This window comes from Symphodus melops (genome assembly GCF_947650265.1).
Source record: "Symphodus melops genome assembly, chromosome: 11".
In the NCBI taxonomy this organism is placed as follows: Eukaryota; Metazoa; Chordata; class Actinopteri; order Labriformes; family Labridae; genus Symphodus; species Symphodus melops.
The window spans coordinates 13,662,475-13,677,725 of NC_136701.1; the positions used below are offsets into that span (position 1 = coordinate 13,662,475).

The 15,251-nt window shown below is 42.8% G+C and overlaps 1 protein-coding gene across 1 annotated transcript; it reads right to left on the reverse strand.

Annotated features, from left to right (window-relative positions):
- Nucleotides 1–156: 156 nt before the first annotated feature.
- mntb (MAX network transcriptional repressor b) lies at nucleotides 157–14,002 on the reverse strand. Its single transcript, XM_079355873.1, has 6 exons — nucleotides 13,295–14,002; nucleotides 9,996–10,584; nucleotides 9,871–9,912; nucleotides 9,476–9,587; nucleotides 5,091–5,283; nucleotides 157–3,830 (listed from the first exon to the last, which is right to left on the reverse strand). Exons 1-6 carry the CDS (start codon nucleotides 13,365–13,367, stop codon nucleotides 3,022–3,024), a joined length of 1,818 nt encoding a protein of 605 aa, XP_079211999.1. The 5' UTR covers nucleotides 13,368–14,002; the 3' UTR covers nucleotides 157–3,021.
- Nucleotides 14,003–15,251: the final 1,249 nt, after the last annotated feature.

Consider the following 15,251-nt stretch of genomic DNA (forward strand, 5'->3'; position numbering starts at 1 on the left):
CATGTTTTTTGAGTGTGACGCTGTTCGTCTTTTTTGTATTTAAATCTTTCATTGTGCGGTTTATAGGACAATAAACCAGAGACCTATAAATGAACCACGTTCTAATTGCAGTTAATGTGATATAAACAAAATGACTAAACACAAGAACAAGAAATGTTGTAAATGTAATAAGATTTATTAAGAATCTTTAATATTTCATCAGCATAATTCTTCATTAATATGTTTAATCCATTATCATCATTATCTTAAACAGTGGACAGTTAGATCTAAAAGGCAGCCCAAAGTGTACAGGCGACATATAACTTAAAACTTTCTCCATAGGGAAAACATGTTTTTATATTCATATATAATATCAATGTAGCATGAGGTCCAAGATCCTGCCAACGTTATACAGTATTGTACATGGTCCCAAAAATAAACGTAAAAACGAAACCTTTCAACAAAACAAACTAAAACAGCAATCTACATGCAAAACAAAAACCTAAAAAACAAGCATTCAAATTTGAAACATCCACTCTTATGCCAAAACGTGCATACAATCACAAATTTACAAAACGTTCATATGTAAATACAAATATTAAAAAACTTGAATATTAGACAATATTGTGTTATCAAGAAAAGAGCAACAACTTTTTTTTTTGTTTTCTCACTTTTTCCACTTGATGTCTCAGTCCTTTCTCACAAGATGAAAAAAAAATCCTAAAAACAATGAGGGCAGTTTTTCTTTGTCTTTTCCATTTGCTCATTGTGTTCATGTTTTGCCAGAGTTGTCACAGTGTTCAGGGAAACTGAGTATAGGCACACACAATAGCACCCAAGCAGGCTCATACCGTAAATCACCTCTGTGTAAAAAAACAGCTAGAACAAAAAGATCCACACATTCACACACTCCATCATGCACAGGGCACACTTTATAGCCAAAGAAACAGAGCCATGCTACAGGTACAGAAGGATTAATTATAGTACAGGATATAAAACATACTGACAACAGTCACAGATACAGACAGAAAACACAGACGCAGCAGAAGAGGCCAGAGCAGATGCACACAAAACAGACTACATATAGACAAATGCTGATGGGAGATTCAATTTGGTGTGACATGTATTATAGGCTGGCAAGGCTGATGTGCACATTAACACACAAACACAGACACACACGCACACACATTAAGAATAGTGGCTGTTGTAACACATTTTTTAGATTGTAAAAATTAGTTTTTGTACTAAAGAGGATTTTAAGTCAGATCTCATTTTGTGGTCACGTCACTGCTGAATCATTCATCCAAAAACTGCAATAAAATACGACTATTCCGGTATTAATTACTTCTTTTTAAGATTCACTAGCTTTTGTGAATAGCATGACAAACATGTCTTACTTTCATGATAGAACGTGTGTTTCAAATTGTCCCTACAGATCTTTGAAAAAAACAGAGGGTTTGTGTTATGAATGGAGAACATTAGCATGCTGTCTGGAAATGAGGCAGCAGAGGGAGCTGTTGCATTAAAAGGACAAGATTGAAAACTTGACTTTCCCCACAGTGGAAACCTTTCACTGAATCGTCCGTTAGACTTGAGTGCTGGGTAATCTTAAAAATTCAATACATCCACATATTTCAGGGGTTTAAATTAAGCACACAATTATTCATGAAGATACACGTTTAGCCGAATGTTTTCTGTCCAAACTAACGGGCCTTGATTGGTTCGACAGAAAGATGTTTTGACCTTACTGTTTTCCTCATCTTGCCAGGTCTTGTGTACAGAACGATGCACTTTGTTCAAAACAAAATCAAAAGAACCTTTTAAAATGACCCCTTCTCTTTAAAAGGCTGACAGGTCATTCTGAACAAGCTTTCTTTGAGTCACAGGTAATCATTTTAAATTTAGAGTGCACTATTTTTAGATATTTCACTAACTGCTGAAAAGACTGCTGGGAAAGTCCCAGCAGTCTTTGTTTTTTTTGTAACTTTTTCCTGTCAACTTCAGTGTGTTAAACTTCGATGTGCGTCTTTAATCTGTAGTTTTCTGCCTTCTCAATTCCAAATTTGCCTTTTGGTGGAGCCCCTGTTCTCCTATAGAATCCAACACTTTGATGCAAGTTACAAAAAGGAAGTGGCTAAAAATCTCTGTGATTTAAAGCTGCAGTTGATTAATGTCTTGTCTTTATAATGTTGGATTTCACATTTTAGATGTGTCCTCTTTTTTCATCTTCTTTAACTATTAGCAAGATACAGAACCTTCTGTTTGGGAAAATGTAGAGGGACTACTTCTCACTTTTTGGAACGAGTTTAGTACAAAGAACAAATTTAACAGGTGTAAAAAGATAAGATGATAAACTCCTCTTATTGAACTACACTTTTCCTGTTGACATAAAAGGTGAAGGACTGTATGAGACAGTGACAGTGTTTTAGCTCTATTCATCAGGCTGTGTGATGTGTTCTCCTTTGTACTTGATTAAAGCCCTGTATATAATTCATTTAGAAGAGTGGGACCACTAAGATCACACACAGCTGACATCACACATGACACCATGATTATTCAAATACAAGGTGGGCACATTCTGTTTCAACATGGCAACAGCTTGAGGACAAACAAGTTTCTTTCATCGATTTTTTTTCCTCCAAGATTAAATGAAAAGTTAAGTTAAGGTAAAACCTTGATGCCTGAGTGTGAACTGAGCTTATTATGTTAGTGCTTCTGGTTGTTAAGTCAAGAGAGAGAGAGGTGAGGAAAGGAGGAGAGAAGAGAAGGGGAGCAGAGGAGCAAAGGAGGTTTGATAGAGTGTATGTCTTTGCAGCGCAGACAAATGTCACAGTCTTATTTTCACAAAGGCCTGTCCGTCCTGACTCCGTCCTGACAGAGCTGAGACAATATCTCGAAAGTTACAAAAAAACAAACGTAGTTTTTTTTGTTGTTGTTAATAGTCATGTTTGTCAGAGACTCTCTGCTCTTAATGCTGATTATTGATGGAGTGTAAATCTCTAGAGTTCTGAATCTTTCAATCTCATTTCTCCATCCTTTTTTTCAGGCAAGTTTGAGTGTACTGACAGGAAAGGTTGGGACAGTAACCATGGTGACAGCTGTCTGTCCGACCAGCTGGGGGTGGGGGGCCAGCACTGCTGTGGGTTTTCCTAGCGACGAGCTCCCCTGTGTCATTACGGCCGCGCTGTTCATCTGCCCTCCGTTAGTGTTAGCTTGTGGGTTAGCCTGGACGTGCGGAAGAGTGTGATGGGTGAAGGTGTGGGTGATGTGGCCCACCATGGTGGGCTGGGACACAGACACACCTTGAGGGTACAGAGTTTGGAGGTGGGATGGCAAGGGACCTCCCAGGTGAGCCACTGGGTGGACAGTGATGTGTCCGATAGGCTGGGCTGCTATCTGCTGGTGAGCGGCGGCGGCGGCCTGAGCTGCTGCGATTGACTGAGGGGTGGAGGAGGTAGGACCAGGTGATGGGGCGATGTGGGTAAGATGTTTGTGACTGACTTGCAGGCCGTGGTTGACAGCCTGGATGACTGAAGGGTGGGAGACAGCAGCATGAGCGATGACAGTGGGCTGGACCTGCATTGCCGGAGGCTGGATATGATGAGCAGGCGCTGGATGGGGCTGACCAGGGGCCGGAGCCGGGGCGATGGCCTGAGGTGGAGGCAGAGCAGAGGGGGTGGGCGTGGTCAGGATTCCAGAAAGAGGCAGGGTGGTGTGCTGAATAGAGAGGTGAGGACTGAGGAGCGGCTGTGCTTGCAGGATAGGAGGTGTTGGTTTGGGGATGGAGGGGGGAGAAGCAAGAGGAGCGGGGGCGTCTTCATCCATGTCCTGCTCAAAGTTGTCTTCTCCTTCTGTAAACCAGAGAGCAAACTATCAGTCACATGATCCAAGTAACATTTCCTCTGCTGTATGTTAAACCATGAGTTACTGTCCCATGGAGGAACAAAATAGATTCAAGCCGGAACCGCAAATTAATTTCTCACATTCTTAATCAATTGTAAAACACACACACACACACACACAGCATCACTTTACCGATCTGCCTGTCAAACATTCAAAGATACCCGATTTGTTTTTTTCAAGTCTGGTATCAAATTAAGCCAAGTTAAAAGACGCACGACAAGAGGTTGGTTGATCCTGAATATCATTAGCTTCATGTGTTCTGTGACTTACACCTTGAGACGGAGCAGATAGCTGGAGCAAATATCACGAGCCATTATGATTGCTGTGATGCACATCATCATCGATAAACCTTCGAGCACGCAGTGGGGATAGGTGCAGGTCAGTGTTGTTGAAGGGTTTCGATGAAAGGGAAGTAGGATGAGCAGATGTAAATCATTTGTTACACACACACTTCAACACGCAGCCATCATTTATGATGCTGCAAAAGCTGCATGTTCATTTTTAAGTTAATTTACACGACTGACCAGAGTGCACTGACTACATTGTCACTAGAGATAGGATAACTTTATAATTATAATAATAATTTACACTTTATTAATCCCACGAGGGGAAACTTGCGGGGGGGGTCACAACAAACAAGATTGGTTGAAATGTGGTTGTGATTTCAGTCAACGTTCAAAATAGAGCTGTGGTCATTTCTGTGGTCGGCTCCAGCCCTGTGTGGACACATTTCTTGTTTTTTTTTTTTTATATCAAATAATAATTTGCAGCTTCTTGGTGCACAACAGACTGGAATAGATCCTAAAATAAGCACCTGGTTGCAACACATAGGAAATATATAGTGGAATGGGAATCAGTTTGACTGTAAAAGACACCCTCGAATCAAAACAGAGTTGGATGGTGAGTTTTTAGCCCTTCTCAGAATGCTTTGATCGCAAAATTGTCGTTTTGTCGTCACATCTTTTTACATTCATATTGATTCTTTGTCAGCACTTTTTTTTCTCCTTTTTTTTTGGACTAACCAATCACAGCTTCTGAAAAAAAGTGTAATCCCCAGCAACAAGGTCCACACTTGCTCACAAAGTTAAGTCTGTCACTTCCTTGTTCAGAGTTGCTCTGAGAGTGTTCCTACGTCGATCCTAAGCTAAGACTCCTTTTGGCCCTGGTCACGAGGTAAACGCTCAGGGAGACGGTGTGTTCTTGTGTACCTGAGGCTGTGGACGTGGACGCCTGGTCGTCCTCTGGCTGGATCGTCTGTCGCAGCACTCTGTCGATCTCCACGACGTCCATGCACAGGCTGAGCTCGTTCTTCAGCTCGGCCAGCCGCTGCTGAGTTGCAATCTTTTCTCTTGCCAGACGCTCCATTTCATGCTCAAATTCCTTCTCCTTACGCTTCAAAGTCTTTAAGAGAAGACAGAGACACAAGAGAAGATGATAATCACAGGCTTTAAGCACATATCAAAGCACTTGTGTTTTTTAAAAATGTAAATATTGTGAAGTTGTGAGATGACCCATTAATAAAAAAAAAGCCCAAAAAAAGAAAAATATTGATTCCAATTTCACACATTATTATATGTTTCTTGTAAATACAGAACCTTACAGATAACATTAGGCCTATGTTATGAAGACAGAATGTGTTATAAATATTAACAGTTTTGAGAACTGGCATTTAAACAGAAAAAGGAGTTTAGCAAAAATCTCCTTTCTTTGTGCAGGCCCGACCACTCACACATCTTACGTAATGATCTCTGCCCTATCAGAGTTTCAAACACAAGCAGGAAGGCATGCATGCAAATTTAACCACTCTGCTTGGGTTGGGCTTCAGCCCTCTTAGGCCCTCCCATTTCCTGGATGTCGCGCTTGTTTTTCAGAGGGATCGCGGTCGGAGCGAGAGTCAACGTCCTGCTGGGTTTTCATTTCCACCAATCACTCAAGTTCCCTATCAGCCCAGACTACTCTGATGTCACTGGATTACTGCAGGCTAAAAATGAACTCCAGTTACGACTGAATCATAGTATTCACTCAGCACACACCCACTGCTGTACACTGTGCAGGAAGCTGCATGTGTGCTTTAACATTCACAAATGAAATAAGGAAAGGGACGCTGGTGGCCTAGTGGTTAGATTGTGCGTCTTGTGGATGGAGGCTGCTGTCCTTCAAGTGGATGGCCTGGGTTTTAGTCTGGCCTGAGGCTCCTCTCCTCCACCGTCTCTCCCTAAATTCCTACTCTATCCACTGTCCTGTCAAATAAAATCATAGTTTTTAAAGGAAAATACAGAAAGATTTAAAAGACAGAGCACAGCTTATCGAACCACTGCACACGATCTCTGTGACCCATTTTCTGTGACCCATGAACACCAAACAGTACGCCGGGCTAAGGACATTAACACAGATTACAGGGGAGGAATGAGGGAGGGGGGAGGATGGAGGTACAGGAGGTAAACTGTTGGGAAATGAGGGCAGAGGCTAGAGAGTTGGGAAAGAAAGGGAACAAGAAAAAACGATTGGTAAACAAAAAACTGTGCAGGTTCTGATTGAGTTTTTTCCACGTGCAGCTAGCTAGAATCCTTACACGACTGGGTACTAAATATCATGTTGACTTGTTGAACAATAGTTCATGAAGTGAACATAGCTTCCTGTCCTACTGATGCACCCAAGGGCAGAAGACAAAAATGCATAACGGACACATGATCCGGCTAAAGGACACTCACTGCAGTGAGAAAAACACGGACATGTGATGGGCCTACACGAGAACACACTCCTGACTCACAAGCCTCTTTGCTGCAGCTCCCCGGCTCAGAGCAGGTGAGCTGCAGCAAAGACACTACGGCCTTGTATCTTTGTTCAGCACATTTTCTTCCGTGTTGTTCTGCACATGCAGCCTGAAGAAAATAGGACGCAGTTATGTAAAGTAAGGGGTTAAAAAGCAGAAGGTTCTGGATTGAAGCTCGAAACACTCAGACTGGATATTATTGATAACCCTTTGGCAATGATTAGTAGTAATGCTATTCCTGTTATTTCCTCCGGACGATGCTTTTTATTGCATGTCTGCTGCACATGCCTCTTCCTTGAATATACTCCTGTCATGTTTTCAAAAGAAAGTATCAAACTACAAACAAACAATCAACCAGTCCTCTTTAAAGAGGCTGTGGGTTTGATTCCGACTTCGCCCTTTGCTGCACGTTACGCCCCACCCTCTCCTCCCAGCATTTCCTGTCGCTCTTTAGCTGTCCTATCTATTAAAGAGCAACAGGGATTTTTAAAAAAGTGAGCATGGTTTTAATGGCACCATACTTCTCCCTGAACACATTTTTAAAAGGAAATCGAAGTAAAAGTTTGAAGGGATAACGTTTCAGGCTGATTTTGGAAGAACTACTGATGCTTCTGTATGTGCAGCATCACTTCAAGGTTCTCTGTTACAAGCCCAGACACCATTAAGCCTATAGCAAATCAGGAAACAGCTGTCACCCATAGCTGTTGCCTTGGCAACCTCATCCATGAGGAGTCTACTTGAGCAGCAGTTTGTGAAACAAAAAAAACAAAAAAAAAACACAAGGGGCTTTCTAATAGGGTGAAGCATTGAGGTAATTACATATATGGAGTGATGTGATTGGATGTCTGCCAATAGGGTGCTTCAGATCTCTCCCATCCTCCTCCTCGACACTTCCACTCCCTGTCCCCCTACTCCCCCATCCATTGCACCACCATCCCCCTTCTTCTATACCTTCTTTATCTTTCCACTTAACACACATCTTTCCAAATATAATAGTAAAAACCTGGACTGATGCAATCCGGAGTGATAGGATTCTTTGCCTTTCAATTAAAGACAAAAAATGTCTAGATGACTTTAACTGGTTAATTATTTACATCACACACACACATGCACCCTCTTCCATATAGACAAACATGGAGGAAGGGACCGCCTACAGCACCCGAGCCACCTGCCGCCAGTTGCTATGGTTACCAAGTGGGTAGACAGCCGGGAGATGCAGGACAAAAAAGGACCGAGAGGAAGAGAAGGAGGAAAGACCTAATAAAAAAATAACCAAACCAACTGTTGCAAATGTGTCTCTAACACTGTTATCTCACCGTTATTACTGTGACTGCACTGCTCCGATAGTGAAAAAACAAAACCATCGCGGCCTCTCTCAGCAGTCTGAGAGGTGCAGAGGAGATGATATCATGTATCGGGCTTGTGCTAGCCATGTGCTCCGATGTCACATGGCTCAGGGAGAGGGAGGGGGGGCTGAGGATAGTGGGTTTACATCAGGGGAAATATTATACGACAATTCAAAGGAGATGGTGAAACATACACAGCAGTGGTATTCGGAAGATAATCTTTGCTTGTTCTTGACTTTATATTATATCATATTGTGTTATAATTAACAAATGGGCCTGGCCTGATCGGCAGAAATTGGACTTTTCACAGTTTCATCTCACCATTTCTGTGTCATACAAGTATCAACTTGTGCTTACGGATGACTAGAGTCAGAAATGTACCTCAGTAACGTAACAGTCTGCTTTAGTCTCAAACTGCAAACTTAGACCAACAAGCTGTGTTACAAAGCACTGCGTTCGGTTACCGGATGTGACTCTGGTTCTATGAGTTTGAGCATAGCTCTCCAACAGCCTCTCCTATCGCTGTGCTACCAAACACTGTTTTTGAAATGAAGCAGCTTTTCATATCAGTCAGTTATACTCACTTAAAGCATTTTCTAAATAAAAGGGAGGGAGCTAGCTTTATCTTACTCCTTGTATTAGCCTTTTGTTTGTTTTATCGTGAAACATTTTATGGAGTTATTTTGTTTACATGTTATTTGTATAAACATAAAGTGCATGCACACCGAGCCAGCTACCACCTTATCTGGCCAATTTCTCAGAGACCAAAGTAACTTCTTCTCAAATCCAACCTCCTCACAAAAAAACAAAAACAAACCTGACTCATCATCGGATATTTCACTGAACGGATCATCATGAAGCTCCTCGCCCTACATAAAAGAAACCACTCCATCTAGCTGCGGGCTGATATTTATTTCTGACAGATTGCAGAAAAGCCTCTTTCATACTCACCTCTCCAGGCTGTACAATGTGCTCTCCCACACTATTCCAGAAATGTAACATCCTAACTACAATATGCTACAAGTCATTTCTAATGAAAAGGTTTTATCTCCGGTTCTGTAGTTCGAATAGGATAAACGTTTAATTTCTATGTCACACTGCATGACGCTTCAGGGTTTTCAAGACAAACTTAAGTTGTCCTTGAATTAGAAACGTTCCAACTAATTTCCCAGAGAACACTGCCAAGCATGTTTTATAAAAAATAGACATCCACTAAGTCCATTGTTGTCCAGAATCCTTACAATGTAATAACAAAACAGGCTTTGAATTTTAACTTCACAGCACCAAGGCCTGTGCGTTTCACAGAGCTGAACCAATCAATTCAAGACCAGAGAAATGTCAAAAAAAAAACGAGACAAAAACAAGAACAAAGCAGCACACATACATTGAGTGGGATTCAATTTCAGTGTTTCAACACGAACGGCGTCAATGTGCTGGGGGGGAAAAAAGCAGAGAAATTGTGTTTCCAATCTACCTGTATATAACGTAAAGCGCTGCGGAGGACGCTGAGGTTGGAAGTTTTCTTCTCATCAACATTTGGAACGTTCTTCTTCAGCGTCTCAAAACACTCTTTGAGGTGCGCTCGCCTGAAGGGCCAAGAGTCAGAAAAGAAAGAGTCATACTAGTGATGTGTGTTTTTCATTAGCATACTTTCTAAAAGATCTATGGCCATTCCTGAAAAAGTTATTCATTTACTTGAGGCTGTTCCCACTCAAAGAAAACTCAGTGACCTTTGGGCTCTTTCCCAACACACTTGTGAACCCCAAAGTGTTGGGTATGAGCTGTGGTCTGTACAGAATAAAGAGCCGTTTACCTTCATTTAATCACAAAAAAAAATAACAATGGGAAGTTTATGTCACTAGAACTGACCTGTTCTTCTCCAGTTTATTGTGCACCTCTCTGGTCCCCGCTCTGAAAACACATAAAAAAATGATCAAACACCACAGTTAAATGATCTACACAATTAAAATCACTTTTAACACGCACAAACTGACCCTCCTGGTCTCCTCTTTCCTTCCATCCCCCTCATGTCCTCCAGTGTCACTCCATTAGGTCGTGGCTGAGAGGTGGGCGGAGCTTGATGGGGAACCAGTGCATGTTGAGAGCTAGGCCCATTAGTGCTGATGGAGGTGGGGTACTGAATCTGAACCTGTTGCTGAGATTGGCTGGGCTTGGCACCAACCAGCTGCTGACTCGTCTCTAACTTCATCTGGGGGGTACACAACAGGTGAGGAGAGATCGGCTGCTGGTGCTGCTGCTGAGGCGGGGAAGAAACGTTTTTGGCTGGCGGGGAGCTGTTAAGCGTTGCTGCAGCTGCAGCAATTGGCGTAGCAAGTGGAAGGGGCGGGACTGACGGTGTTGCGGTGACAACAGGGACCATTGGGATGATGGCGATAGGGACTTGAGGAGGTTGGAGAGAGGGGGGCGGAGGGGCAGGAGGATGGTGTTGCAGTTGACGGCGGGAGTCATCGCCCCAAGTGATGTGGTTGGCTCTGACTGGCTGAGACAACGAGGTCACAATTTCCACATGTCGTGACTCCGCCTCTTTGTTGATGAGCTCCTTCTCTTTTCGGTGCTCTTCCTCTGCAGGACAAAAGAAGGTGAACAAAGACGTGAGCAAAAGAAAATTAAAAGGACTTCATGGATTGGTGTAATCAGAATATATGTGGCTGCATTGCCCTCAGTTCTTTTCTGGCATTCATTATAATCTCTTATTTGAGGGTCTTATCTGAAGAAATCGCTTTAGTGAAGTTTGAATTCTTTCAGCAATGCACAAAATAAGTTTGAATTCTTTTCTCTGGGTTACATATCGCGATCATAACTTTATCCTAACAAAGCATCAAAAAGCTTTATTTAAAAAAAACATCATTGAAAATGCTTTTATGCATTGCTCTGCACGGATTTACAAACTGCGTATTTATAAATAACGCTGCAAAGCTCTGGTTTCGAAGAGTGAAACTTTAGAGGGAAAAAAAAAAAAATCAGTAAGTGTTGAACAAGATTTGTCCCTTAAATATCTGACGAGACGCAACACCCGTCTTCACCTGTGAGAAAGAGTCATTTCTTCTAAAGCAGATTCCCACTTTGTTTGTGTAGTATACGTCTATAAAGTTCATCCACACAAACACAAAGGATGATGTCATCCATGATTCAGATGATGGGGAAAAGTAAATAAAAAAATAATCACAGAAGATATGCTTTGGTCTATTTCTTGTCTGGAGAGAATCCCCCTGAGTCTGGCCTGTGATTGGACTATTCCAGATTGCAGCAAGCATGCTTCTACCTCTGAACTACGTCAGTGTCATCTGACCAACAGCAGAGGAGCTGCTCTGCAGGGTCATTGAGAGCAGCCATAAAGACATTATACATTAAGCATTGTTGTAAAAAAAACTAAAAAGGAAAATCCTAAAATAGATTTAAATACACTTCATACTGTGGGAAGGTTCCCACGCTTTGCTCATATCGAGTGTGAGGAGGCACACACACACGTACACAAACTGAATGATACGAGTGAGTAGCTCTGCACACTGTAGCAGTAAGACTCAAAGGGATACGGAAAGCCCTCAGTAACCATGGAAACAGCCACATTAGAAATAGAAGATCCCAGGGATTCCTTAAACCTGCACGATGCCAACACACAGCTCAGCGATTCCCACCAACACCAAAAAAGAAACACTACACGCCAACACGCCTGTCCGTGTGTTAAATAACACGTTCATTTCTCCTCTGTGTGAAACTGCTAGCTCCTAATGACGCAACTTTCTTCTTACCTAGGGCAACAGATCAATTGAGAGTAGGCCTGCACAGGTAGATTAAAGAAAGCATAAAGAATGTTGACCCAAAAAACTGTATAAACACATACACATTGATTTAGACATCAGCTTGTGTTTGCATAGATTGAGGATTCATATCCTGAAATATGATTTATATCCAGCTAATTTAAATCACATTGCTTGGCCCTGTATTTATGCCAGAGATAATAATAGTGTAGAACACCCAACAAGCTGATAACAAATGTCATTTTTAAAATTGCACCCTAAAAAATGTCTGGCTGCAGGCACAAAAACACTTCCAGCACACACAGCGTGCTCTTGATCGTCAAGTGCAAGCAGACGTAAATTACATAACTTGTGCATTAAGAGGCTGATAGAGGATGGGGGTGAGAAAGGACGCTGCCCTACTTACCCCCCTTTTCCCTCTCTCTAGGCCCGCCACTGACGGTACACTGAATGGAAAGGGCGGAGACGATGAGTGTGCGTGCGTCTGTGTGTGTATCTAGAAAAGGGGAGGGGGGGGGCGATGTGCACGTGGTAACTGTGGGCGGACCCTAGCACGCGGCAGGGTAAGCATGCTGGGGGAGGGGGGTTGACTTGTCTGACACGTCATCTGAGGGGAGAAAGAAAAAAGCAGTCCTCTGTTTCCCTGTAATGAGTCAGTGATCATGTAATGTCACTTTTGACAAGTCCAAGGTTTACCATTAAATAAAAGCACACAAATGTGTGACATCCTCGCGCGCACATTTACAAATAGGATGGGTGAGCGCGTGAAGGGCCCGCCCCACTGTGTGTCATAAGATAGCTGAGCAATGTCAGGGTATTATGTAAAGAGCTGCCTCTGCTCGCCACCGCCCTGCCGGTGCTCGGCCAACAAAAAAAAAAACTGGGCCGAATCGATTCTGGGTTCAGTTCAGTTATATGTTATAACTGATGTATAACATGTGGCGGAAACGTCGACCTCAAATACTTTCAAACAAGCCTTTAAACGACGTGCGCACGTATTCAAAATGGTTAATGCTTATATTGCATTGAAGTGCAGGCTCTATAACTAGTTCGTTAAGACATACATACACACCACAGAAACCCCTCTGCTATGTTACTTTCGAACAAACACACTCCCGCGCCCCCAGTCAGCCACTTGCGTGTAACTGTCTCTCTCTCTCTCTCTCTCTCTCACACTCACACACACACACACACACACACACACACACACACATCGAGAGCGCGCAAAGTAGTTCGGAATATAACTTTGGCCGTTTCCGCATTAAGGTAAATCCAAATGTTTGCAATAAGTAACCACTTATGAAATCCGGATACTTTGTAGCGACTTCATGTTCTGTTTTTTTCTGAGTGTATCCAGTCAGACAAACGCCTCTGTCACAGACAGGAAAATGAAAGCCCAGTCGCTAATAGTAATAAGATACGGCCCATCAAAAGGCAGTTTATGATGTAACGCTCAGTATTATTTGGGGGTAAGGCACGTTCAGCATAATGGACAAGTCTGTTCCTCAACTTACCACGTGTTATCTGTTGTTGCTGGGCTTGCCATTCCAGATACCTGGCCGCCTCCAAAAGTGTATCGATGCTCATTGCGCGTAAACCCTCACGGCTGGCGACCCGGTGGCCCGGGACGGAAGGAGGAAAAGACCGAGGGGAAGATAGTGTCCCTGGTGAAGGAGGCGCCGTGTGCACACTTTGCACCCGCACGCCCGGTCTACTATTCCCAGCGGTTCTCCTGACAGCAGACGGACAAGTTTAATCCGCTCGAATAGAAAGATCCTCGCATACGGGGGAAAAAAAAAAAAAAAAAAAAAAAAGGATTGCTACAAGATGGCGATGAGAGCACGGGAATACACACAACAAGGCGAGTCGTGTTCTTGTTAAGACCCGCCCCCTCTGAAATCCTGCCCCGCCCTGTTACTACGGACTCCAACAAAACACGGCGACCGCACCACTCCTCAACTACTCTGCGCTGTCAGTTTTGGCCACATTAGTCTTCCTATAAGACAACATTTACAGTGCAAAAGTCTCAGTCTCTGCCTGTAAATACATTGTACCCTGGTGTATTCCGGTATTTCTGCAAGGATAATAGAAAGGAAAATCCCGCTGGTGTCGTGAGGCTTCCTTGTTTTATCTCGAACTGCTGGCCCGCAGCGCATGAAGAACAGTCAGGCCTCCTCCATCCAATCAGCACTCAGAACAACAATGCATGGTGCTGGTCCACATGGGCACCCGCCCGGCCTGAGCGCGGTACATTTGCATGGCGAGAGCGTGACTGGCCACCCTGCCGTCTCGGGATCACTGATGTCAATCACACAACGAGGGGCGGAGTTTACGTCGGTTTAAATTTAGGAGACTCACGCGGCTGATTGTAACGTATTACTTTGATCATTATTCATAAGGTTGAGATTCAACTCAAATAGTATCCGTGTGTTTAAAAAATAATGTGGGATTACAAAAATAAGGATGTTTTATCGGCTGAGGCACATATGATTAACCAAAGAAATATATTTTACCCCCAATCGAATGATGGGGAAGTAAAATTATCAATGAAATGTGGCACTTTTCTACCTAAAAGAAAAATACAAAGGGTCTTAAGATGACATCTAATCAATTTATTGACTAAAATATTAATTCTATTAGAATGTTTTAAACATTTATTGTTCCTGGTGAAGTCATTGATTAATAATGTTGAGAAGAGTTATTCCTTACTTTTCTTTTTGAGCACTATCTCCGTGACTATCTGCCATGTTTTATACTTCTCTTTCCACTGTTCCAGTCCCCTTTCCAGTTTCCCACACAGAAAAGAAAAACATATCTGATATATTGATAATCTCTCTCTTTTGTTTTACAACTTACACATGGTATGAATGACATTGTTCATTTAAGTACTGCTGTTGTGGGTTCTGGATACAATTTTAGTGGTGTGTTTGTCCACATCAATGTATGTGTGTATGCATGGATGCATGGTAACAGTCTTCGATTGGGCACCGCTCAGTCGTATATAAGCCCGACTGCATCATAGGATCTGACTGTCTGAGCCAATCAAAACAGCAGCTCAGAAGTACATTAGATCTGCCTTATGACATGCCATGTGTCCCGCCTGCACACACAAACCTACTAACGGCATGTAAACATTTTAGAAAATAACACAGTGTAAGTGAATGTGTGTAAGGGGGGCATTTTGCAACAAGCTCAGAAACCAGGACAGCATCTATGACATAAAATGCATGAAAAAGAAAAAAGGGGGAGGAGAGGCGGGAGCAGGCAAGGTAAGAGCACATGGTTAGCACATGAGCTGCATGAAGAAAAGGTCTCTAGGGATGTATGCATATTCAGAGGGAAAAGGGGAGGTGGAGGAGGGGGTGGCTTAAAGAAATAGGGAGGGTGGAAGGGACGTGAGGCAGGGACGGGCTGACCCAGTTAGAAATGCTGCATCACTTCTGGATCTAGAGAGCAGAGACAAAGAGGAAG

Coding starts and splice junctions, on each gene's coding strand:
- mntb (XM_079355873.1), bottom strand. CDS start 13,367: ATGAGCATCGATACACTTTTGGAGGCGGCCAGGTATCTGGAATGGCAA. Junction 9,913..9,995: donor GGAAAGAGGAGACCAGGAGG/GTCAGTTTGTGC, acceptor ATGTGTTTTCAG/AGCGGGGACCAGAGAGGTGC. Junction 9,588..9,870: donor AATAAACTGGAGAAGAACAG/GTCAGTTCTAGT, acceptor TTGGCCCTTCAG/GCGAGCGCACCTCAAAGAGT.